This window comes from Thermobia domestica, chromosome 8 (genome assembly GCF_964235325.1).
Source record: "Thermobia domestica chromosome 8, izTheDome1.hap1.1, whole genome shotgun sequence".
Taxonomy (NCBI): domain Eukaryota; kingdom Metazoa; phylum Arthropoda; class Insecta; order Zygentoma; family Lepismatidae; genus Thermobia; species Thermobia domestica.
In genome coordinates, this window is record NC_137461.1 from 128,339,128 (window position 1) to 128,366,233 (window position 27,106).

Below are 27,106 nucleotides of genomic sequence, written 5' to 3' on the forward strand. Positions count from 1 at the left end.
AACCACATCGTCCTTTCAACTGATTTATAGGTGCGACTCTCCTCTTCGAAATAACAGTCATAACTCAGTTCTATGATCAGTTTAAAGGGAAATTAACGGAAAGGATTTATATTCCAACACAAAACATTTAAAATATAAAAATATTGTAATTAGTCCGCATACCATTACGAAATAACGTATTTACGAACATATACCTGAGATGTATGGTGTCCCTTAATGATTTGAAAAAAAAATGTTTATTAAAAGGAAAACATTATACTTTCACATTTTATTCCATTGTTTTAAACACACGTAGTAGCGTACGCAGACCTTCATCAAGGAGAACTTCACATCATTTTAAGTATTTGTATACGTATCTTAATATGGAAAATATTTGTTTTTGTATAATATCTTGCTCAGAAAGATAATTATAACCCGTAAGTCTCTTGCGTACTCCACTGTATATACATACTGAAAATTTGCACGCTGCATAATAGTTCAAACGGTAACTTAAACACTTTTGTCTTATAGAAATTACGTCTCAGGATTCGTATCTCGCTCTTTGAGAACTTATGAAGTAGTTTTATAAGTATTGTTTTCCAGTTACTTATCATTACAGAATCACTATATTACTTTAAAGATTCATTCTCCAATTAACAGAAACCTAATGTTTCATCAGAGGATTATAACATGTTATTTGATTGTCAATGATATTTCTTGTCTAAGTGGCTACCGTAAATGATTTTTTCACGTAGTACTGACAATGAGTTCTAATACCGATGGGAGATGCACACCTCAGAAAATATGAATAGAGGCCTGGCTCCTTTCTTATGCAGTCTTAGTGTTGAAAACAGGAGTTAAACTCTAACCAAACAACCTATCAATCAACGAATGAAGAAAGTATGTCTCATGTAAGATTAATCTCACGAAATCGACAAAAGTGATTAAACACTAAATATTCCTTTTTTTATAATAGTAACGTTTAGTAATATATTGTTACAAACGTTTTTATTAATGCTATTTAACAATGCAACAAATAAGATTCTGTTGATATTAGAAATAAGAATGAGTCTTTGGACAACTCTTTAAAATCACGGATAAAGAGATAGATAACTATGTAAATTGCATAAATCATGTAGGTTTCTTATTCAATGCACAGATCACTAATTTATATTTATTCGTAATTAAAAATTCCAATTTGTATTGGTTATTATTAAGGAACGTTTGTCATTGGGTAAACGTTTTGCAATATTGTGAAGCGGGTACGAAGGGGGATGATACAAGACACTTAGAAGTAATGCATCCTGGCTTACAGTGACTTCGAGTATAATATTCTCTGAACTACTGTCACAAATGTTCAGTATATACGCATAAAAGATGCCAAAGAGAGAGGTTTGGCCTGGAAATTGTTTCATAAGTATATTTGTCACACTCTCGCTGCCTTTATCCTTTCTATTGCTTCGAAAGAGACGAAAACCTGATAAGTGAATAATAAGTAGATCCCATTATTCGATCAAAGTATGAAAATTATTATTTCTGTGTTTCATCCGCGTCTCCAACTTATAGATTTTAAATTTGGATTAAATATGGGAACTTTGCATTCCAAACAAGGTGTTACAAGACATCAAAATGCCTCTCAATCTTTGTAGAAAAAGATTTGAACCACTCTCGAATGACAGTTATCATCTTGGAAGGTGATAGTGTCCACATAATATTCAACGTAAAAATGTTGGAAAAATATCGATATCAGGTCACTAGCAATGTCCAAATAAATATTCGTGTTCATGTTAACATTCACCTGCATGAAGTGGTTAAAGTAATAGTACGAAAAGCACTGCCACATGTTACAGAACGTCTTCCAACTTGAAATACTTCAAGTAAAATATTTAATTGGCTTTACATAATTGGAATGCGTTTCAAAACTTACGTAGTTTATAAGTGGAGAAAGTCATACACTTTTTCAGTTATTAAAATATGATTACTTTTCAGTACCTAATTAAGAATTTAAATGATAGATTTTAAATACCTAACACTTATTATTATTTACTTATCTATATCTATTTAATTATTAAAATTAATTGGGTGAGAACATCAAATGAGTATCTTCCCATTTATATTTTCTTTTAGGACTTTTTTCTCGTTCAGTATTGTTTAATTCTTCAGATGTTAAATAGTCTGGACTAAAGTTGTACTGACTTCTTTAGGCAACTCACATTACATTTTTGTAATTTGGGTCACATTCGGAATAGAGGTTCAAAGTTTTCAGAAAATGGAATATAGTAATATTGAAAAAAAAAAAAAAACAATATTAACCAACCTCAATGAAAACGCCAAAAAGAAGAAAATAACAAGCGCCAGAAAGCAGAAGATAATAAAAGCTATTACAAGCTGAAAATAATAATTATGGAGCGCTTGAAAAAGAAAATAATTTATTACTATTGTTTTAAAAATTAAAGTTTGTGCTAAGAGAACAAATGTCTCATAAAATTATCCAAATTAATTTTATTTCAGACATTAATTTGTTTGTCTTGGCACAGACTTAAAGAAAATTTACAAATAATAATAAAAAATTATTTTCAGCCCTTTAGTGATTCATTATTATTATTGTTTGCTTTTAGCACGTTTCGGAAGTTCGGAAGTTAGTAAGTTTGTTTAAATTTTTCACTTTGCTGTTGAACGAGTAGCTCAGCTTGATACTTAAACTGAAGCTAGTACACTAACTTTCTATAAAATGGGTCAGGATACGAAACACTTTTCTCTATACATATATAATCGGTTAGAAATAACACAGTATTGGAAAGTCTCTTATTCCTGGTCACCTTTTGTAAATTAGAAGAACTATGATTGTAAAAGGACAATAACTTAGAACCCTTTTGCAACCATAGTTCTGACGTTGAATAGCCTCCTCTAATGCACTAATCGAACGAAGAGTCAACATTACTGAAAATAATACAAAATTTACTATTTCTCTTTTGCTTGTTTATTCATAAGTGAAAGGAGATAATAAAATGCAACTTACCACAATCATAGATAAAGTTATTCCACAACAGAAAATATGAACCTAAAGAATCTTCAGTGTTGCCATTTGTAGAAATTATCGTGTTGCCAGAATAACAATTCCCCATAAATCTAAGTTAAGGCAGCTACTAGAAGAAGGAACTCAACTGCATTTGATTACGTATCATGTTGTTTTGGTTTACTGTGAACTACTTTTTAAATAATAGTTGTATTTAGTTTGTAATAAACAAAACAATTTTAACACACAGCTATTAGCATTAAATAATAATGCTATTTAAATAGTAATTACTAGGACATTCCAAAGACAGTATACGCTAATCGTATTATCGTTCTTAGAAAGAAACACTACATCTTTTGTTAAACAAAGTTTGGCTAAAGCAATCGGTGGTGTAGTGCTAACGTGCCAGACTTCTAAATGGAAAATCTAGATTCCATTCCCCATCAGGTAGTATGATTTTTTCACATAAAATAATGGCTGCAGAGATTTATCTTCTGATGGAGAACTTACAAGGCATCACTGGCGATAATTCAAATGAACAGTGCTTGTGTTCTTCATCATACACTGCAATGATAAGTATGTTTCACATTTATATTCGTCCCCTTCTCTCTCTGTCTTGACGTTTCCCTATCCTGTCTTTGTATTTTTCACATCTCCCCCTCTCTCCCTCTCTCTCACACACACACTTCATGTTCAAAGTTAAAACGGAGCAAGAACCCGATATATCTGGTCTCGAGAATCTAATTAACTATTAATTTTAGCGTCGTGTTTTTAGTGCTCTGGGGATAACATCTCCAGACCTGGTCATCTCTGACAGAATACTATTTAAACGCATGGGAAAGTAAAATCTCTTTTTTATCTTCTGGGTTACTACGGATTTGAATCCTCGACCCAGTGCAGGTCTATAACCTAACCAACATCATCGGACTGACACGATGATCCGTTTGAGTTCTTAGCGTGTTCATTCTATCTGTGCAAATTACGTTACATCCGGAAGAGATGAAATCAATGCTGGATGTTCGCAACAGATAAATCTTCGGAAAAGACTAGAAAATGGTAACTCTTTGGTTATTTGAAAACAAAATTTTATTTATACTAGTTCGACACAAAATTTGTTCCCATCCTATAATTCTATGTGTTTTTCTCACGTTGAAATTTGAAACATGCTACATCTATGAGGAATATAAACTTCTCCTATTCAACATTTTTAACTTTTCATTCCGATACAGATTGGACTTTTAATATAGGGTATTTCTGATGGAAATTTAGCAGTAAAATAGAACTCTTCAATTTTCTATTTTCTTTTCTTTTCGTTTGTTTCGTTTTCATTTGTTTTGTTCAGTTTGCATTAGTAGTCTGAAATGGAGAATATGACCATGGTATCTACTGGGTTTATTAGAATGTATTTTAGAACTGTGCGTCCAATGAACACTACCGAATTTGCAATCGAACCACGCGGAAACAAAGCATGTGTGTTAAACTTTTGACATTATTCTGGATTTGTCTCGTAGATATACAGTTCTACTTGAAATTGAGTATCCTATCCATTATGAAAGTAATGTAATGAATATTTAAAGCATCCTCTATATATCGAATAGTTTTGAAAAATATGTACAAACAAACGTTATTTCTATATTACTGTTGGATTTCTGGAAACGGTACTTTATAATGTTAGGTTCTTCTCCTACTACGTTTGAATTCCACAGTTTTATCTGTTCTCGCTTTTCGTTTTCTTCTTCTCTCCTCTTCTCTCTCTTTCTTTGCCCCATTTATGAATCTCTGTGTAATAGACATCCATTGATTTCAATTTTTCATTGTGTGTTTCAGTTTTTCCCTACATCAACCTATGAATCTTGTTTCGTCTCGGTTTTGTTATTTCATTTTATCGAAACTATTACATGTGTAGTTTGAAATAAGAATTATTCTGTTTTTAGCTAATTTATTATACGAGAGAAGAAAGGAGGAGAGAGAGGGGGGTCTCTTTACCTGACACGATTATGGGATAAGAAGGTGTATATTGGGTGGCCTAACTGCAGGACGTTAGCTGTCGCAATTTTTTGATGCGGAGTGTACAATGGAAAATATTACAGTTGAAAATTCAACACTAGATTCAACTGTAATCATATAAGGCATTAGACAACTAGCACGTATGACCAATGAACTTCAAGAATTGGGCGTAAAGTATGCAATGCAAATTTTACGAAATGTACAGCGAGATAAATAACATTGAAAACCTCGTGAATAAGAATACAGGACTTCTCAAATAGAGGAAATGATCAGAGCTTTATTTTTCGAATAAGTCTGTTCCTTAATTTGTCTTACACTTTGTTTTTACATTCCTTTCGTATCTTATTTTAGTGATATATGTAGTAACATTGTTATTCCTTTTTTTTAAAATACTTGTAGTACAACATTATTATATGTTTTCTTTACAGCTAAACGCAATCAGTTTAACAATTGCGCTTCGTGCAGCAGTCCGTTCAGAGCGCCAACACAAACAATATGCATTTACTTCCCAGATGCGGTAAGTGCTACCAACTTCTCTATAAATGATGAACAAAATAATTATGAGTATATTACATTTTAGATATTATTACTTCATAGCAGTGAAGAGTCTGTTTACTAATGATACTAAATGCTAATGTTTAATAAGGAACTTGTGTTTTATTTAAAACATGAGATGTTTATGTATTTTATTATAGAACCATCGGGTGTTATAAGATGTTTTATTTACTACGTTTTGAGAATATAAATTGACACAAAAGATGTCAGAAACGTCTGTAACCATTCATAATATTGCATGTGCTTGTTTATCCTTAAATTTCAACTAACGAACAACGGATCTTAAATAGTTTCGAACTCAAATCCAATGTCATTGTTATGTGACACAAGAGACGTGAAATTCCCACTTGCAGAGATAACACTGTACAACAAATTTAATCTTTTCTGTCCTTCAATTGAAATTATGTGATATTAATTAGATTACAAGCACTGAATTGATTGCTGAAATCTGAAATGTCTCTTCACGTCAAGTTTTTGTTGAACAGCTCACTATACATTATACACAATGCACATGTTAACATATATTTCTAACATATCTAATGTGGGCTAGCATGATATATGTTAATAATTTTAAAGTTTGTGTTAATATGTATCCTTCGGAGTCTCTCTGATGGTAGATCAGTAGTATTCAGGAAGCATACTTTTAGTTCTTTTTCCTTGTAGTGATTTACAGATGTGACAATGTTCTGGTGGAATCGTTTTCCGTGTTCATCACTTATAAATGAAGGTTTTGAGAAAAGAAGTCCGAGTGTACGTGCAAAATGTGTAATTTTTGTGACATGTTGAATCCCTTGAGTTGAAAACTTTGCATCATGTGAATAACAACATATTCATAAATTCCAACTCTTAAACGAATAAGAGGGTGTTAGAAATGGTGGTGGAGAAAAGAACACTTTTAAATATTATTAAGAAGAGAAAAAGAAACTGATTGGGGTATTGGCTAAGAAGGAACTGTATCATGATGGGCGCTTTAGAGGGTATGGTGGCAGGAAAAAGAGGGAGTTGCGAAGGAGACTACAATTAATGAATGATATCAAAACAGTGAAATCGTACGTGAAGACGAAGAGGTTAGCGGAATACTGTGGAGCATAGAAGCTTCTCAGTTGCAGCAAGTGATCAGCCAATAATGGCAGAATACCTATGACATATTTAATAAGACCTAGACATACCGATTTAAGTGTCAGGGCAAGCTAATTTCTCAATTTCGAAGAATTTAGTTTGAAAGCTCTGCATGATTTCTTTAATATGTGAACCAATAAATACTCCTTTAATTTTTGCCTCACTTAAATTTCAGAACTTCTCGGTGATGCACTTAAAAGTTATACTTTCTCTATTTACTAGACTTATTTTAAGAAAAATCTTCAAACCTATCTGCAATGAAGGCAGTAACTGCAAAACTACATCTTGGTGTTTCACAATTGGTTTCCGTGATATGTTCTTGATTCAGGAATAAAGTAGGTTCTTCGCGACATGCAGTATTTTGCTTTGTCATAAGACAAACATATTCAAAAGGCAACAGTCTTTGATATATCCTTGTTGTATTCCTGTGAAAATACCAATACATTTTTGAATTTATTGTATTCAAGGGGTGCTCCAGGAACAGATCGATGAACACTCCAATATAGAGAAGCATTGTCTATACACTTAGTTTCGAGCTATCACGAAACAAGCACCAGTCACATCAAGCACCGGCATTACAGGGGACGAAAGTTTGATCTTTTCATATGAATTACATTTCTGACCATGGCATCTGTGAATATGTCAGCCCACCACGTATGAAGGATGACGTCCCTCGGCGATCACACTATCCAGGGCATTGGGGAGGAAGAATGTAAGCGGAAGGAGGTAACTGGGCTGGAACTATCATGTTAGATACCATCCATACATTTGCTGGTATGAATTAGCAAAATTCAGGAAAAAAATCACTTACTATAGCTAGGCTGAAAGAGTTTATTTTAAATTTTCGACCTCTCACACCAAAGGTAGGAGCGTAGGCGATTACACTTGCAAGGACACTTTCTTCAATCTTGATAAAAGATGAAATTGCTGCTCTTAGGAAGAATAACTGGCTTCACTATTCAAGAAATCAACACTGACACACACAAGTTTCTTTCCATTGTTGGATATTTTCTTAGCTGAGAATGTAGCTGTTATTCACCGAACTGATAGTGAATATAAAATGTGAGTCAAGCTGGCCCGCACAAACTGCAAAAACGAATGAAAACGGTATCAAAAAATTATACCCAATATGTACCAATTTGTACCACCAAAATTAGAATTTGTACCCCTATCAATTTTGACAAATTTCAATTTTTGATGGCGGGCCTGCATGACGTCAAGCTGGCGCGTACAATTTATTTTTCTTTCCAATTCGAACAAAAACGGTACCAAAAATTTGTACCTAATATATACCAATTTGTACCACCAAAATTAGAATTTGTGCCCCTATCGATTTTGACAAATTTCAATTTTTGATGGCGGGCCTGCATGACGTCAAGCTGGCCCGCACAATTTATTTTTCTTACCAATTCGAACAAAAACGGTACCAAAAATTTGTACCTAATATATACCAATTTGTTCTACCATAATTAGAATTTTCACCCCCACCAATTTCGAAAAAAATGAATTTTTGATGGCGGGCCTGCATGACGTCAAGCTGGCGCGCACAATTTATTTTTCTTTCCAATTCGAACAAAAACGGTACCAAAAATTTGTACCTAATATATACCAATTTGTACCACCAAAATTAGAATTTGTACTCCTATCAATTTTGACAAATTTCAATTTTTGATGGCGGGCCTGCATGACGTCAAGCTGGCCCGCACAATTTATTTTTCTTTCCAATTCGAACAAAAACAGTACCAAAAATTTGTACCTAATATATACCAATTTGTTCTACCATAATTAGAATTTTCAGCCCCACCAATTTCGAAAACAATGAATTTTTGATGGCGAGGCAGCTTGACGTCCAGCTGGCCCGCCCAACTTTTGTTTCTTTCCAATTCAAACAAAATTGGTACCAAGAATTTGTACCTAATATGTACCAATTTGTACCACCAAAATTAGAATTTTTACCCTCACCAATTTCGAAAAAAATGAATTTTTGATGACGTCAAGCTGGCCCGCACAATTTGTTTTTCATTCCAATTCGAATCAAAACGGTACCAAAAGTTTGTACCTAATATGTACAAATTTGTACCACCAAAATTAGAATTTGTACCCTCATCAATTTCGAAAAAAAGAGTCTTTGATGGCGGACCAACTTGACATTTTGTTGGCGAGCCGGCTTAACTACTTTTCTTTCTCGTTCGAACCAAAATTAGAATTTGTACCCCTACCACTTTCGGAAAATTAATAGTTTTGATGGCGGGCCTGGTTGACCTTCATAACTTATTTTCTTTCCATTCGAATAAAATCCATACCAACAATTTGTACTCAATATGTACCAATTTTTACCACCAAAATTAAAATGTGTACCAATACTAATTTCGAGAAATTTGAATGTTAATTGGCGGGTAAAGCTGGCCTGCACAACTTATTTTTCATTCCAATTAGAATCAAAACATTACTAAAAATGTATACCGAATATGCACCAATTTTTAAAGTCAAAATTAGAATTTGTACATCCACTAATTTCGAGAAATTTGAATTTTTGATGGCCGGTCAAGCTTCCCTGTCCGACGTATTTTTCTTTCCAATTCGAATCAAAACGGTACCATAATTTGTAACCAATATGTACCAATTTGTACCACCAAAATTAGAATTTGTAACCCCACCAATTTCGAGAAATTTGAATATTTTATGGTGGATCAAGCTGGCTGACGATGGTATTCTTTTAAGAGTGCTAGAAAGAATACAGGAAACCATTATCACAAAACAATTCGTTGGGGAGGCGGTAGATTAAATATATAGCATTGGGTTTTGTACAATTTGGTTGGGGGAGAGGGGGTCAAATATCTACACATATTCAGGACCCCAATATATTTTATGGGTGGGTGATTCGTTTCTCCAACCGTCTGTGATCATGGAGAATACTAATTTTTATTATATAACTCGTTCAGAGGATCAGTTTGCTGTGAAGTCGTCACCATCCACTCATATCTCCGTTTCGATAACAGTCTAAATTCTAATTTTGCTGATAGAAATTGGTACAAGTTCAGTCGTCATCAATAATAAGCACCAGAGTAAAAATGTTGAATGGAACCAGTCAAACATTCGTTTGCATAGTGCTGAAGTCGAACTTATAACATACGATTGTACTCACTACCTTGACATCAACTAGATTCACATATTTAAGTAAACAAGTCAAATTTATTGAATTGGTGCAGGTACAATTTCCCGCTTCTTGTTACAAATTTGTAAACATTTTTTTACACAATGTTCATTTCAATTCTAAACAAGACCTTGCGCTGGAAAATTTGACTTGGTGACAAGTTTCCTGCTAGTTGAATAACAATCTCTAATCTTCATTCGTACATGATTTTGTTGAAGCAAGTTATATGCAAATTTTTCTTGCCATTTTTACGAATTCAAGGGAAATCTGGTTATACATGCTTGTTCAATTCGAATGCGAAAAAATAAATGTTTCGTCTGCCTGAAAATTTAATTTTTAGAAACTGGTGGGGATACAAATTCTAATTTTGATGGTAGAAATTGGTACATATTTGGTACAAATTCTTGGTAACATTTAAATTCTAATTTGTAAAAGAAATGTGTCGCGAAAGCCAAATTTAACATCAAGTTGGCCCGAGCAATAAAAACTCAAATTTCGCTAAATTGTTGCGGAGTATAAATTTTATTTTGGTGCCACAAATTGCTACATTTTGAGAAGAAATTTTTGGTACCTTTTTGATTCGAATTGAAAAGAAAAATATCGTGTGCTAGCCAATTGACGACAAGCTACCCCGCCATTAAAACTTCAGATTTCTCGAAATTGGTGGGGGCACAAATTCAAATTTCGTGGTATAGATTGGTATATAATGGGTACAAATTATTGGTAGTGCTTTGCTTCGAATTGGAAAGAATAATAAGTTGTGGGGGCCAGCTTAATGTCAATCTGGCCGTCTTCAAAAATTCAAATTTCTTGAACTTGGTGTGGCTCCAAATTCTAATTTTGATGGTACAAATTGGTACATATTTGGTACAAATTGTTGATACAATTTTGATTCGAATTGGAAAGAATAATAATTTGTCCAGGTCAGCTTGATCCGCCTTCAAAAATTCAAATTTCTCGAAATTTGTGGGGTACAAATTCTAATCTCGTGGTGAAAATTGGTACATACTGGGTGCAAATTTTTGGTACCCTTTGATTCGTAATGGAAAGAAGAATAAGTTGCAGGGACCACCTTAACGTCAATTTGGGATAACATCAAAAATTCAAATTGCTGGAAATTGGTGGGGGGTAAAAATTCTAATTTTGATGGTACAAATTGGTACATTTTAGGTACAAATTTTTGATACGGTTTTTGTTCGAAGTGAAAAGAAAAATAAATTTTGTGGGCCAGCTTGACGTCAAGCTGCCCGCAATAAAAAGTTCTAATTTTCTGAAGGGATTTAGGATTTAGATTTCTGGGCTTTAGGCATCTATGGCCATTTAGCCCGTCTCGTTTTGAGGAATGACGTCCCTAGCCGAGCAAACTATCCGGGAAAAGGGGAGGAAGTGGCCTGAGACCTACAAGTTAGGTACCATCACGGCATTTGCCTGGTGTGAATGAGGAAAACCCAGGAAAAGCTCATTCTCGGTAGCTGGCCTGAAAAAGCGTTTGACACTTTTTCGACCGAGTTCCCCAACCGGGAATCGAACCCGGTGCAGCTATCACCAAAGGCGAAAGCGTTAGCGACCACGCTACGCGGGCCACTCATTTTCTGAAATTGGTAGGTGTAAAAATTCTAATTTTGGTGGTACAAATTGGTACATATCGGGTACAAATTTTTAGTACCGTTTTGATTCGAATTGGAATGAAAAATAAATTGTGCGGGCCAGTTTGACGTCATCAAAAATTCAATTTTTTCGAAATTGGTGAGGGTAAAAGTTCTAATTTTGGTGGAACAAATTGTTAGATATTGGGTACAAATTTTTGGTACCGATTTTGTTCGACTTGGAAAGAAAAATAAGTTGGGCGGGCCAGCTTGACGTCAAGCTATCTCGCCATCAAAAATTGAAATTTCTCAAAATTGGTGGGGTACAAATTCTAATTTTGCTGGTACAAATTGGTACGTATCAGGTACAAATTTTTGGTACCATTTTGATTCGAATTGGAAAGAAAAATAAATATTGCGGGCCAGCTTGACGTCATCAAAAATTAAATTTTTTCGAAGTTGGTGAGTGTACAAATTCTAATTTTGGTGGAACAAATTGGTAGGTATTGGGTACAAAATTTTTGGTACCGATTTTGTTCGACTTGGAAAGAAAAATAAGTTGGGCGCCGCCATCAAAAATTCAATTTTTTCGAAATTGGTGTGGGTGCAAATTCTAATTATGGTAGTACAAAGAGGTATATATTTGGTACAAATTTTTGGTACCGTTTTTGTTCGAATTGGAAAGAAAAATAAATTGTGTGGTCCAGCTTGACGTCATGCAGGCCCGCCATCAAAAGTTCAATTTTTTCGAAATTGGTAGGGGTACAAATTCTAATTTTGGTGGTACAAATTGGTATATATTAGGTACAAATTTTTGGTACCGTTTTTGTTCGAATTGAAAAGAAAAATAAACTGTACGGACCAGCTTGACGTCATGCAGGCCCGCCATCAAAAGTTCAATTTTTTAAGAAATTGATAGGGGTACAAATTCTAATTTTGGTGGTACAAATTGGTATATATTAGGTGCAAATTTTTGGTACCGTTTTTGTTCGAATTGGAAAGAAAAATAGATTGTGCGGGCCAGCTTGACGTCATGCAGGCCCGCCATTAAAATTTGAAATTTGTCAAAATTGGTAGGGGTACAAATTCTAATTTTGGTGGTACAAATTGGTACATATTGGGTACAAATTTTTGATACTGTTTTCATTCGAATTTGCAATTTGTGAGGGCCAGCTTGACTCACATAATATAAAGGATTATCTTGAGAGTCTAATAATAAATTTCGAAGAATACTTGCGTCAGAGTTTTGGATTATGGATCTGTTTTCCATTGATTTTCCGTAAACGTTAATTCCTTTCGAGAAAGAGTTAGCTAGATTTCATGTCACGAAAGTTTCAAGTAAACGTTCAAGAAGATGGATTTAATATACCTGTGGATGGCAAAGAGAAAGCAATACCCAATGATCACAGATAAAGTTATAAAATTCCTGTTAGTTTTTGTTACTGCTTATCTTTATAAGTGTGGATTTTCTTGTCATGCATATTAAAACATAAGTGCAGAAATATGCTGAATGTTGAATTCGATTTAAGACTAAAGTTGATTGAATCTGGAAATCAAGAGACTGTGCTTAGGTAAGCAAACTCAGTCTTCAGATTAAAGAAAGAACGTGAATTCCTTAGTATTTCTGTTTTTTTACATTCATTGTTTATCCTTGCTAAGTTATTTCAGAAGTGAAGTATAATAATCAGAAATATCTGTTTGTAATTTTTAAAGATTGATATCTTTTAGCAAACAATCCAATGAAAATATTCAAAGAATAATTGATTTTTCGATATTTATATTAACACAATCTCCATTTTGGTTGATCATTTTTGTAGATGCTATGGTCGTTTATCTATGCCCATGCCATACCAGCTCGCCGCCATGTATTTGAGGAAGTGGTTAACCTCATCTTTCACTTTCTCGTTGTTGGTGAAACCTGTCTCGGCCCCGACTCAAGGAATAGATACTAGTAACAGGTTTTCTGAACCTTTGCGACTGTTGCATTAGAAATTGACGGTATCTCACTTCTCTCTTGAGTACGAATAACTGCAAACTTCCTACAAGAACTTCCAGATGTTTTTGATATCTTTGCACGGCCCGTCAATTGGCGATGAATATCCCATCGGTTAAAGGTATTTTGAGAGCAAAAATTGAGTAACTGCACGAAGTTTGCACTTTCTGGTAGCCCCAAACACGAACTCCATTACGAACGGCCACCAAGCCAAGACTCATTGTGACCCCGAGTGCCCTAGCGAGGTGCATCATACTTGTTTGGAAGTAGGGGTCTTAGCTATTTTAATGGACGTTTTTGATTGAACTTCCAGTCCAAACTTTGAAAGCGTTCCTTTTTTCTTCCATTCTGGCTACATTCCTACCCACCTGAGCCTCCTATATTTGATTACCGTAACAATGTTTGATAAATGGTAAAAATTATGCAGTTTCTCATTAAGAAGTCCCCGTCATATCCCATTCCCGTTCCCCTTGGGTCCGAATATTCTTCTCAGGATTTTATTTCAATCTGCGTTCTGCGTTCTTCCCTCAGAGTAAATAGTGGTGCTATTCAACCGGTTCGCACCGGTTTACTAGAACCGATTGTTCAATTATTTCGAGTTTGCAGAACCGTTTGTTATAGCCAGACAATAGTAGGCCTATATTTTACCCAGTTATGCGCAGGAACAGTAAATTTAGTTTAACTTTCTTTGTTTTTAGAAATTCTGACAGCTACAAGGTTAAACATATGATCTCTTAGAACAAGGTATAAGCGTTTATTTCTTAAGCTCAAATGCCCAAATATCAAGAATGAGAACTGGGATCACATAGGTGTAGTGGTGAGAGTTATTTATATTTGAAATGAATAGATACTATTATTAACAATTGTCGATCCATTGCTGGATTAAGATCTTTCCAATACTTTTTGACAACTATCTATCTTGAGTAATTTGTTTCCATGATATTCGCAGTAGCACCTAATTTCGTCCCACCACCTTGTATTACCTTGCTGTGTAGGTCTCTACTTGTCATTTGTGGTATCCAGTAAAAAGTGCTTTTGTCTACCTTGTACGGTTTGTTTCCTAAGAGAGTTGTATCTGTCTACTTATCCTTCTACTATCTCTCCTATATATATATATATACATATATATATATATATATATATATATATATATATATATATATATATATATATATATATATACAGAACCGATGGTTAAAGAATTAGAATAATACAACTTGAAAGTAACCGATCACGTTTCGTAACCATACAGCACAACAGGCATCATTATGTTTTTTATATATATAGTATATATATTAAACTTCAAATTCTTCGTGACGACAAAAGACTTTGAACTGAATAATACAGTAAAAGCTCTTTATTCGCGGGGTATATGTTCCATAAATATGCCGCGAATACAAAAACCGTAAATACGGAATGGTAATTTATATGGGATTATAGGGGATACGTTCCTAGGTGACAAAATAAAAAAACAAATACATATATAAAAAAATAAATTTACTGTAATTGAAGTTTTTGACCATATTGATTAATTATTATCTTCAGGCTTAGGCAATAGTTTGAAGAATTTTGTAATTTTTTCTTGCTTGGCAGTTTTTAAAAGCTCCTTCAATTCAGACTGATATTCAGCAGTGACATTAGCAATTTGCTTCTTAAAAATAAGACTTCGTTCCATAGACGGATCAATTTTCATAAAGAAACCACAAAGCTCATTTGCTATTCTTAAACCTTCACTAAGATTTTTCAAATTAAATGTCACGTTTCCAGTGCTTGTTGAAGCCTCTTCTTCAATGGGCTGTGAATTTAACATTTCCTACAAGTAGGTTTCAGTCAAATCTTCATCTTGCGATTCAAACAATTCCTGAATGTCATTTGATTCTATCTGTTCGAACCCATCTCGTCCTATTCCATGCGCAATTTCGGCTATGTTTGCAGTCAAAGTTTGAATTTGCACACATTCTTCGTCATTTTCCGCAGTCAGAGCAGGTCACAGTTTTTTCCAGCATGACTTCAATGTGTGTGGTTTCAGTTCTTCCAATGATTCCTTTATGTTTACGATGCATTTTGCTATGTCAAATTTCTTTCAGCATTCCATAACATTTATATCAGGATTACATTCCATATTATCCAATACGATTTTGAAGGTTCGTCTAATGTAATAGAGCTTAAAGGCCTGGATTATTCCTTAGCCCATAGGTTGAAGCAAAGCCGTCGTGTTGGGAGGTAAAAATGTCACTTTTATATTTGGATGCATAGTTTGAGGTTTGCGAGGATGACCTGGTGCATTGTCCAAAACTAGAACTGCTTTAAAGTCTAAATTCTGTTTTTTTATTAGAACGCCAAAACACTGGCAGGTCGTCCTTGTTTTGATTTTTTAAAGCCCGAGGATTTAACGATCTGTAAAACATCTGTGGTTTAATGACACAATCTCCAGATGCATTAGAACATAGCAGCAGTGTAACTCTATCCTTTGCTGCCTTAAATACAGGAGCAGACTTTTCGCTTTTAGAAATGAATGTTTTGTTTGGTATTCTCTTCCAAAACAGTGCAGTTTCGTTGAATACTTGCTCAGGTTTGTATCCTCCATCAGCTACTAAGTTTGCAAATTCTTCTGGATATCGTTCTGCTGCAGCAGTGTCTGCAGATGCAGCTTCTCCAACGATTTTAATGTTATGCAATGATTGTCTCACCTTAAATTTATTGAACCAACCTTCCGATGCTTGAAATCCTCCATCTGTACATTCACCACTACAACTACCATCAGGTTCTTTAAAATGAGTGTAAAGACGCTTTGCCTTCTCCCGGACCATTGGACCACTCATGGGCACCTTTTTTAGGTTGCGGTCTTCGATCCATAATGACAACGCCACTTCCATTTTTTTCTATTGCTGGATCACGAACAATTTTCGCTGACAGTGAAGTTGAAGCTACAGACGACCTTATTTTATCTTCGGATTCTTTTTATCGATCGTACAGTTGATTCGTTGACATTGAATGAGCGTAATATGGATGCAAACGACTCTCCAAGTCGTAAACGATCAAGCATTTCTATTTTCACTTTAAGTGGTAACACAGATTTTTTTCGTGTCGAAACTCGTTTCTCATTTTTTTAAGTTGACATTACTGTATAAATTAGGAAGACAGCGGTAGAGACGTGTTACTCGATTACAATTTTTGTAACGAATAGAAAGACGAAACACTAAAACACGCAAAGCGGCTCTTATCAAAGGTCGTAACGTCTAATAATGTTGCGGCATTTAAAAATATACTTTATTCATTGAGTAATAAGGTTGCTTTCATTCTGTTTGTTTACATTCTCAAAATCACCGATTGCGGCGAAGGCGGCTTATGTCAAAGGCCGAACCAATACAGCGGCGATATGATTTAACAACATACTTTAGGCAAAGTTGTAATAAGGTCTATTTTACATTTTATTAGTCCATTTGACGGCGTTTACAAAGGATATGGGTTGGATACCTATTGGAATCCTTTTTATTATTATATATGTATGTACTGATTAGATCCGCGAATTAAGAAATCTTTAGCCGCGAATATAGGAATTGGGTCGCATTTTTTTAATCCGCGATTAGTGAAAACGCGAATGAAGGAAGCGCGAATAAGGAGCTTTTACTGTAACACGACTTCCCTGGTTTCAGTCGACGTGTAATTTTATTCGTAGATATGTGTCTACCATATGATAGGTATAAGAAAATGAGAGTAAATCAAGAATATGATATATATATATATATATTTAAAAAAAACAACAGTTGACACATAACATTAAATCTAATCATTTCCATATACGGCTTTGCATCTAGAGATCCACATTAGAGTATAGCATTTCGAAGAAACCTGCAGAACAAAAACAACAAAAATGAATGTATTAAGTTGCCATTTGCATTTGTAAATCTGCGGATTATTTAGTTGTCATTAATGAAAATGAAAATAAAATCTCTTTAGTTGCTGCTGTTACGTCAGTCACAACACTGATTGCGTATTTGAAGTGTTTGATATTTGGATTTGTCAGCTGTCAATGCCAACATGAAAGCTTAAAGCTGTTTTAATTTTTCCGATATAGAACTGAGATTAATTCCACGTTTATTTTTTTAGGTATATTTTAATGCACTTTTTGCTCGTTTATTCTACCTAGGTATGATTATGATATATCTGAAACGACACAGTAAATCTATGTTACATCTCTGATATAGATGAAAATATTGCCCAGGATGTGGTAATACGTAGTTATAAATTTGAAAATTTAATATTTTAATATAGTTTATTATTATTTAATACTCATAAAAGGAAATCAATAAAAGTTGTTTTATTCGGTTGATGGAAAAAGACAAAAATTGGTTACATTAGGCACGTTTTGGAATTTCTTAGCCCATACTACAGCATTTTCATATGTATTTTAACAAAACTAAATGTTCTGTGAATATAATAAACATTCTACATTCTAGGCACTTTTATAAGTTATTTAGATATTTTCAGAATTATGGCTCCTAAATTGTAATAGATAATAAACTCCCTGAAGTTGTGTTCCTCGAAAGAATACGAAAATTCAAGTGACCGATGAGGAACTGTATGATAATAAAACACTTGGCGTGACAGCTCTTTGTAGGTCAGATCCACTCCATCGCCATTTGTTAGCAACCGGCTGAAATAAGGCCAGAGTAGAAGCTAACACGTGATCAGCGCACTGAGTCATCCTCTCTCTAACAGGCGTTTCAGCAGGAGTTTTCTAGATTTAGTGGCCTTCACTACTTTTATTCACGTGTCTCCCCAGTTTGCCTCACGACGCTAGGTGGACGCAAAGGCCGGGAATCGAAGCCGCGACCACGCGGATATATGTCCAACGCTCTGTCCGTTAAAGTACAGTTCCCTTGTAACTGGGTGATGCGTACCCAAATAATAGGGTCGCTATATTGTAGATCTTTAATACAGGAGTGGATAAATCTGTTTACAACATGTGACGTTAAAAGAGGAAGTACAAAGTTGTACAGAATCTAAATGTCCAAGAATTCGAAGAACTTGGAATACGAACGAAAAACTCGAACAAATTTTGCGTTGAAATTCGGACGCTGATTTAGAATCCGAACACTTAACACGTATTTCGCGTATTTTTCTATAATTTTTTCTTGTTTATCCATACGCTTTGTCGTACGATTCGTTCTCGTGTGATATTCGCTACTAATTGTATGCCTTTGTACTTGTTTTATTTTCTTGTATAAAGTATTCGTTATGGTCCTAATATGTTCATTTTTTTCTAGTATTGTTATTGCTTGTTAATATTTTACACTAAAATTCAATGTATTTAGTGGTCAAATGATTCGAGTTCGAGAAACCCATATTAAGTGAAAAGAAAGTGATTTTTAGTCTAAAAAATCCAGAACGGGAATATATTCGGAAGATTATGTATCTCGCGCAAGATTTCTTGTACCAAGCTACGTATAGGTTTGTTGCTTAGCCATGGCCGATCTGTGAAGCTGCAAATAGATTGAAATCATACAGTATGTATAGAACACAGAACATTATAGTTATTTTATTGAATAAGCATTATCTGGTTTTATACGGACACTACACAGTACATAAAAACTACATCACAACACCTAATTCCTAAAATTGTAGTTCTCCTGCCACGGCAGGAAGGCTGCCTGTAACTGGAAATCCTGGGTTTCCTCCTAAATGCGTTCAATTGTTTCTCCGTCTATTAACAGATTAATCCATTATTTTAAAGACAAAAATTGTTTTGGAACTGGAACAGGGTGATGGAACGGATTAAATTCATACAACTGAATCAAAAATGTTTACTTCATATTCTTAGTTGGTTGAATTTTAGCACACGAAGCCCTGTGAGATAGGGCTGGCTGTTTAAAGTGGGATCCCAATCATTTCTCGGATTTGTACCTGAAGCAAGTACCAGCACTAGGAATCTACGAAGCAGACCCTCAAACACACATATAACGAGTCTGCACTTTATTGGAATACACAACAGAAATCGGATCTTAAGGGTATCTTCGGACAGGGTTATCTGAATCATCCGATATAGATGAAACTACTCCGTCAATTAAACCAAATCAACAGTTTAGTATAGAATAAATAGAGTAACAATTTGGTATATTTTAAAACTGTTACTTCAGTGTTTATTATTTCGTTTCTTGTTCCAATATCCCCCTCGCTTGTTTCTTCTGGGCCAAATTCTCTCAAATGTTTTTTCTCAATGTCCTATTAGGAGATCGAGCAATTCCTAGTCGTTTTGTCAATAGTTGACACAATGTTCCCCAGATGGCAAGATACAACGCTTTAATAATCAGTAATTAAAATAAGAAGTTTGATATAATTTCATGCAAAAACAAGACATTTCTTTTTAACCTACTTATCCTGAGGCTTCGCTAATATTTGTATTTCTTTTTTAAAAAGTGTAACTCAAAGTAACTGTAAGTTGGTGTTTGCAGAAGTAAAACTGGCAGTGTTATCATAGGTAGGTACCTCTTACTATAGCGCGTCCAGTAAGAGAACGTCTCTGACAGCTCGCAGTGACATTGCCACTACTCGCGTGTCAAGGTTTTATTCGGTGCAACTGTAGTGGCAATTTAATTAATGGTATGAGACAGAGTGATCGTGGTTGGTAACACTGGTATCAAAGTAGGGGCTGCAATGTCCCACCGCATGTGGTAAGAAACGTCAGAGACCATCTCTTGTTGACCGTGCTATAGTACCGGAAGAAACAGCATACTTACAGAATTAAATATTTTAAACTTGATATTAACAATGAAGTAATACAATTGTCATCATAAAGATAAAGTACACAGTTATCTAGGAGCCGAGTATAGCATAATTGCTAAGCTTTAGGCTTTGGTGCGAGCTAGTGATGGGCAAAATGATTCATTTCGGAGAATCGATTCATTTACTCTGATTCACTAAAATGATTCGATTATTTAATTCATTCATATGAATTGGTTGTCAGCGCATTCCCTTCGCGCAAGTGAATTGGTTGGGAATGATTCGCTCATTGAATCAGTTAGGTTTCCGCGCATCTATTTTGCGCAGGTGAATTATTATTTGATCATATGAATTGAGTGGGAATTATTCGATCATATGAATCGCTTGGGCTACTGCACTTCTTTTCTGCGCAACTTAATAAATTCCTTGTGAGGAAGTACAACCTCGTGTATCATCTTTGCCACATGACACAGCCAGCGTTGCATTGGGGTGAGTGGTGGCACGGGAACAGTGTTATTATGAAGTTTCAATAATATGGTGTTGTTCTACTCTCATTGTTGTTATTTTTGCATCCTGTTTTCATATTAGGGCTTGAGGCAAAAACTAAAACTGTTGCAATTTCCACGTGTTTTTCTGCCAATTTCAGTTCTCGAGGAAATACTTTGTTGAAATATACTCCATAAGTTTTACGGGATTTTTACGGGATACGAGCAGTTTTAACAATTTCTTTTCAACTTCTTATTGTCGTACATATTAATATGGGAAAAAATATACAGCCCTATGTAAAATGTATAGGCTACATTCATGTTTTTGGTTTTAAATACAAAAAGTACTACGCAATGAGTTCGTAGTGTTATATTCATTTCTGGTGCGTATTATTTGCCCAGGTTATTCACACTTTGTAAAGTAGACATCATGTTAATGAATTTCTTTTATTGTTATAAGTCTTACAGTCTTACGATATAGGCGGATGATTAATTAAAGTATATTGTTATCTCGCAATCCATTCTATTCTATCCTGAGGTCACTGTGACTCACTTTTAAAGCTGTTACCTCCGGTGTGTGGGGTTCCTGGTTTGATCCACTGCTAAATAAGTTTGTGGTGTACGTAATGATGTTCGTAGGTTTTGTCGGGGTACTCACGTTTCCTCCCACACTCCCATTCTACCTATTATTCCATCATCATTTACTTGCCTTAATCATTCGTTTTCCTTAGATTGATGGCCATAAACGTGGAATGTGAAACTGCAAGATTTCTATTTTATTCTATTACATTCTAAAATATGTTCTATTTTATTCTAAACTGGCAAAATATAATGATTTTTTTTTCAATTCTTTTGAGCTAGAGAAGAAAGGGAGTTAACACATCAACATATATTTAACATTATTATGATCATTTTAAAAGGTTTCCCTCGAGGAGATATTGAGTAAACGCGGAATGAAATGAAATGTTAAAAACTTTTATGTTCCGTGGTTATCATCGTATAGACTAAAGGAAACGATGATGATGAGAATGAATGAAATGGTGAAATGAAGGAAGTGAGCGAAAACGAGAGAACTCAGTGAAAACCCACATATACACGTGTATGATGCTTGTCGACCATAAAGTCCATTTGGCGTAAATAGAAGAAAAACAGGGACCCCATCCACCAGAGGTGAACGCTTTACCACTGAGCCAATTCAATAAGCAAGAGATGAACATACATTTGCGAAATACTGGTAACCACAATTGAACCCAATCTGAGAAATGCCCCAGGGAATAATTCTTAGTCTCGGCGTATTTTCTCCTCGCCTACCCATGAAATCATCACGTTCGTCTATATTCTTAAGAGAAAACCATTAGTTAGTTAAATTTGAGTTGAGTTGATTTTGAGCTTAACGTTCCACTCAGCAGCGAGGCTATATGAGACGTGGATATACTGATTAACATGGAATCCGAACCACATGAGCTCTTGCCGAGAATTGATCCCGGGTCTCCCACATCCTCTTGTTTACATGGAAACTCAGAAAACCATTTGTATCTCTACGTCCATTTCAATAGTAGTAAAGCGAAAAATAGGCACCACTAAGCAAGGAGGGGGGGGGGGCATTAAGGTGTGTTTGTTTGCAGACAAGGGTTTAAAGGATTTTAAGACTAATTCAAATTATGCCCAATATTGAATATTCATAAAAATACATTTGACCATTCAGGGAGTCCGGGGTCCGGGCCCCCCAGAATTGGCGCCTTTGCCACTAAGCTTTGTTACATGTGGACAAGTGTTTCTACTGAAAGATGCAATACATTATCTTCCCAGAAAGAATCTACGTTCGTCTTTCTGTACGTGTATATACATTTGTGAAATCCATTATGTACAGTACAAATAGGTTACAGTGCACTTTTTCTGTGTAAATATTGTATTTAGATTGAATATAATATATTACTTTGAGCTGATTGTGAAACATTAAAATTGACCTTTTTGGCTAGTGCAGTTGAAAATGATGGTAATAAGTTTATCCAATGTACGTACAATATCTTGATAAAATAGATAAGTGCTCATCAAGAGTATGATGAAACTAACTACGAAATCGTGTTACATCTAATTGAGCAACACTATCAGTACTTCACGACGAGAAGCAAGCAACAGAAAAATTTATTTTGAAAGTAGTTAGCTTCTAACAACGATTCTTCCTCTCTTCTCAAGAAGCAGCCCTACCACGCAAGAAAAAAAAAAAAAAACGCACGCATCTACGAAAGCAGGAAGAAAAAGCGCGCGTACGGTTTTCTTTCTTTTACCATTCCCCGTGAACTGCAAGCGCATTTGCAGAAGCAACCCTACCAATTCTCTCACACAAGCTGGCACTTTGTGATTCTCAATTCATTTCGATCACGGCAAGCAATTCAGTGGAAAGTACAAATGATTCATTAGAAGAATCGATTCATTTCTGGCAAGAATCATAATTCATTTGATTCACGCCATGATTCGTTCATAATGATCGAATCGTTCATGATCGACACAACACTAGTGCGAGCTATACCGGGTTCTATTCTGGTGGGAACAAGTCTCTTCAGGTCAGCCGTCCTGGGTGAGTTTTTCTTGGGTTTTCCCCATTTATACCAGGAAAATGCTGGGATCGTGTCTAAGATCCGAAATCATTTCCTTTCTTCCTTTCCCACTTTTCCGGGTAGTGTGATCGGCGAGGGACGTCATCACCCATACGTGACGGGCTGTGACTATAGATGCCGAAACACCAGAAACTTAATTCCTAATTTCTATAAAACTAATTTTAGAATCAATGTAGCAAAAATCAACACATTTTCTCTGTTAAGTAATTGTGTGTTATCAAGAAGCAACTTTTAAATGAACTAATCAATTCCTTCTCAAATGCTTTGAAACGAAGTAGAAGACAGCGGACGCTCTGTTCTATGAATCTGAACTTCAATGATGTGCTGTGGTTTTCCTCTCAGGAAAAGATTTCAATTGTTAATAGCTTACAGTTAGTAGGTTTCCGATTATCCATAAAATTAGAATATTTTTTGTATTACACTGGGAAATCATGAGAAATTGCCCATGATAGTGATGGCGAAATGGCGGCCCGGGGACTGGTTCCGGACTGGAATAAAGATAACAAAAGCATGAATTTTCCCTCTTTTTAAAATTTCTTGTGTAACAGAAAGAGTATAACTGATCATTACAGTATATCTGAATTGAGGTTACTTTTAATTGAGATCTTGTGCTTACCAAAACTCGTTTTCCATAGTAAGGTCGTTGGTATTGGGGCGATTTTTTTTTTTTTGAAAAATGTAGATTTCATGTACAGAATAGTTGGTTTGAAATGTTTATTGTTTAGGACCTAATTGGCTATACACATAAAATGAGAAACAAGATAAGCAGAATAGGACAAAAGTTCAACATAATAAGCTAACCGTTGCCTCAGGAGGAGGAGGAAAATTGATAGTAGCCCTCAAATATGGCCCACAGTCTTATAAACTACCGATCACTGGCATATAGAAATTGGCTTATTTTTATAGAGTGAATCTAGGCTCCGAGTATTAATGGACAAAAATATAAATTGGATCATGCTTGACTATCGTAAAACACAATTTCTGATACAATGATTTTTCAATTTCACGCTTAAGAGATTAGCCCCATTTTGTCCCCGAGAGTTCACTGAACTTCTGGACACTCTACTATCAACCAGTGCCGTAACTTGCAACTTTTCCTCGAGACATAAGCATTAGTACTTAAAAAACATGAAACATGAAATTTGAGTGTTTATAGAATGTATAATCTTAATAAACATTTTTTTACTTCTGGTGACAACAGTTGGTTTCACGAAGTGGGAGCCAGATTATATTTATGCTTCATCTTCGGGAAATATATTTTGTGGAGATGATGAGGCTGCAGCTTCATCTGAAAAAGTTCTCATTTCTTTTGGTATGGTGGGCCCATTCTATGCTTCACTAGTTAATTTAAGAGACAATATTTGACACAACTCTTTATGAAATATATATTATTTCTTTCGGTCTCTTTAAGTAAACACTTTACTGAAATGATCCCACATACACGTCACATAGATTACATTTTCCTTTCATTTAAGAGATTATGTGTATATGTGTTGTTTGTGAGATGTGGGAACCTATTCTATGCCTAATTATGCATGCTTGTTCGTATCGTATCATATGGAGTAACAAAGTTTTACCTTGAAGTAGGTTCTCCCTGGAACAGTGGGGAGCTTAATTGGGAGAGCAGTTTCCTCCGGCTTCACAAGTTACTACACTGCCAAAATCATACATGACTGAGGAATATGTATTCTAAAGTAAATTATCTTGCAGGAGAATGCAGATGGAGCTTCAAGCGAAATTCAGCAATAGTTTAGTCTTTCGAAATGTCCGTTTGGAGAAGAATTTCTTTCATTGTGATCTACGGTGGCTCCGTGCTCTACCGCTTAGGGTCATTGGTTCAATTCCAGAGCTTCTACCAACATATTTCTTATATCTAGCGTCCTGTACAAGTTATATATATATACACACACCCTCTCCAGATGGCAATGTATTTCCTACAGGCACGGGTACGTACTTATCCTCTAGCTGACCACTAATGTTCGCCGCATGTTTATTCTACTCTCACTAGCCTCGTGTGAAATTTACCAAAATAACATACGGTATTAGTAGATTACAAGGGATGTTTAGCACTTCGAAAGCAGTTGCAAACGTCCATACTCTTCAGACAAACTCGAACTCCGAAAAGTTTTATCTCAAGATCACCAGTGTAATATTCAGACCAAACTTGACTACACTACAACTACAAAAATGGACTGACATATCATCCACTATGAGCAAAAAGAACAATGACAAAGGAAAGCTTTCAATTTTACACCTCATACTTGTGCCCTGTGGGATAAAGGAGACTGTTGATAAGTGAAGGGAATGATTATGAAAGAATTGGTGAAATAATAATCTGCAAGGAAATTGGAAAACCACATAGACACGATAATGTAGACCATAAATTCACGTGGTCTTGGATCTAATAATCAAAGGTTACTCAGACAAGAGATAAGCACTCTATTATTGAGTATCTATTCCCTCCATTAGGAGAAAAAGTCAATGTATTGACAACTGGATAGATAGATAGATAGATAGAAAGAGAGACTGAGAGAGAGAAAGAAAGAAACAGAGAGAGGGAGAGAGAGACGAGGGAACAATAGTAATGATAACTTCTGTGCTAATTTAATATTGAGTAGTGTAGTCAGGGTTCATGGAAGTGCTGCACGCTCCTACAGTTAAATTAGTTCACTGATTATTAATTGGAATTAAACGAAACAAAAACTATTGCTTGTCTGTTTCAATATACTACTAATAACAAAGAATAGAAAACGTGACTCTTTATAGGTAATATCTTGAAACCCACCAAGGATATATATACACACAGTACTCTTGGGCCGCTGTGATGGCTAAATAAATGATAGACAAAAAACAAGAAGGCTTGACAAATATTTGCATAATGTGAAACAAAAGTTCCTATAACGAATATTGTTTTTTACTTCTTCGAAAGAAGAAAGAGCAAAAGCGGAAGGAATAGAGAAAGAAAGAGTAAAGAGAGAGACAGAGAGACAGAGAAAGAGAGAGAGAGAGAGAGAACTATAATAGCATTTTTATTCACGTCAATTTCTTTGTCATCTAAAGAGGTTTTATTCTCATCCGAGCGAACCTGAATACAATTCGTTAGACTAATTAGCTTGCTCAAACATTGTCCTTTGTTATTACTGTGTCAGCAGAGGAATGAGAAAGAAGAGGAAAAAAGTAAATTCAATTCTCACGAGCTTTGTTTTCCATAAATGTCGTCTCATATAAAACATATAGAGTCAGTTTCCATACATTTTGGAAAAGGTCTTTTCACTTATTGATATTTGAAAATTCAATACAACTTATAGTGTATTCGTTTGATCTTCATATATGTTTTGCTAGTTTCTGACGTATATATTTTGGTAAATTAATTTAGCCGTTTTATTTTCTTTTATATATATATCGCATATACTAATATATACATTAAGTGCATACTACCGTTTATGAAAATTGCAGCATCCAGAACGAATGGCCCGAATGAATCCAAACCTTGTAAATATATGTAAGGAAATTCTAGGAGGAAGTGAGTAAAATTTCAGACAGATGGTGTCCATGTATGGCTGGCAGGGCCCTGTCGTCTGTGAAACCAAACAAGCTCCGTGCATGCCGCAGGGAGGCAGTAGATAGTAGTCAATCAAAATGGAAACACATAGGCAAGTGCCAGTATGACTCGTGGACGTCAAAGGCGCAATTTACACCGCTGAATGAGTTCGAACGGAGCAGAATGATCGGGCAGTGGAAAGCGGGTTTCTAGTATCGCGAAATTGCAGCTCGTATAGGACAGTGATGCGTGTGTGGAAGCAGTGGACAGAAGAGGGTCGTACAAAGCAAAGAGCAGGGACTTGATCACGCAATGTGACCACAGTAATGC

The 27,106-nt window shown here is 35.2% G+C and overlaps 1 protein-coding gene across 1 annotated transcript in view; it reads left to right on the top strand.

Moving 5' to 3' along the window:
* Positions 1–27,106, top strand: part of LOC145691840 (latrophilin-like protein LAT-2) — a 324,510-nt gene that overhangs the window by 133,495 nt on the left and 163,909 nt on the right. The window contains exon 4 of the mRNA XM_081767156.1: positions 5,431–5,519. Coding sequence (XP_081623282.1) covers positions 5,431–5,519 — 89 coding nt within the window. The remainder of the gene's footprint in view (positions 1–5,430; positions 5,520–27,106) is intronic.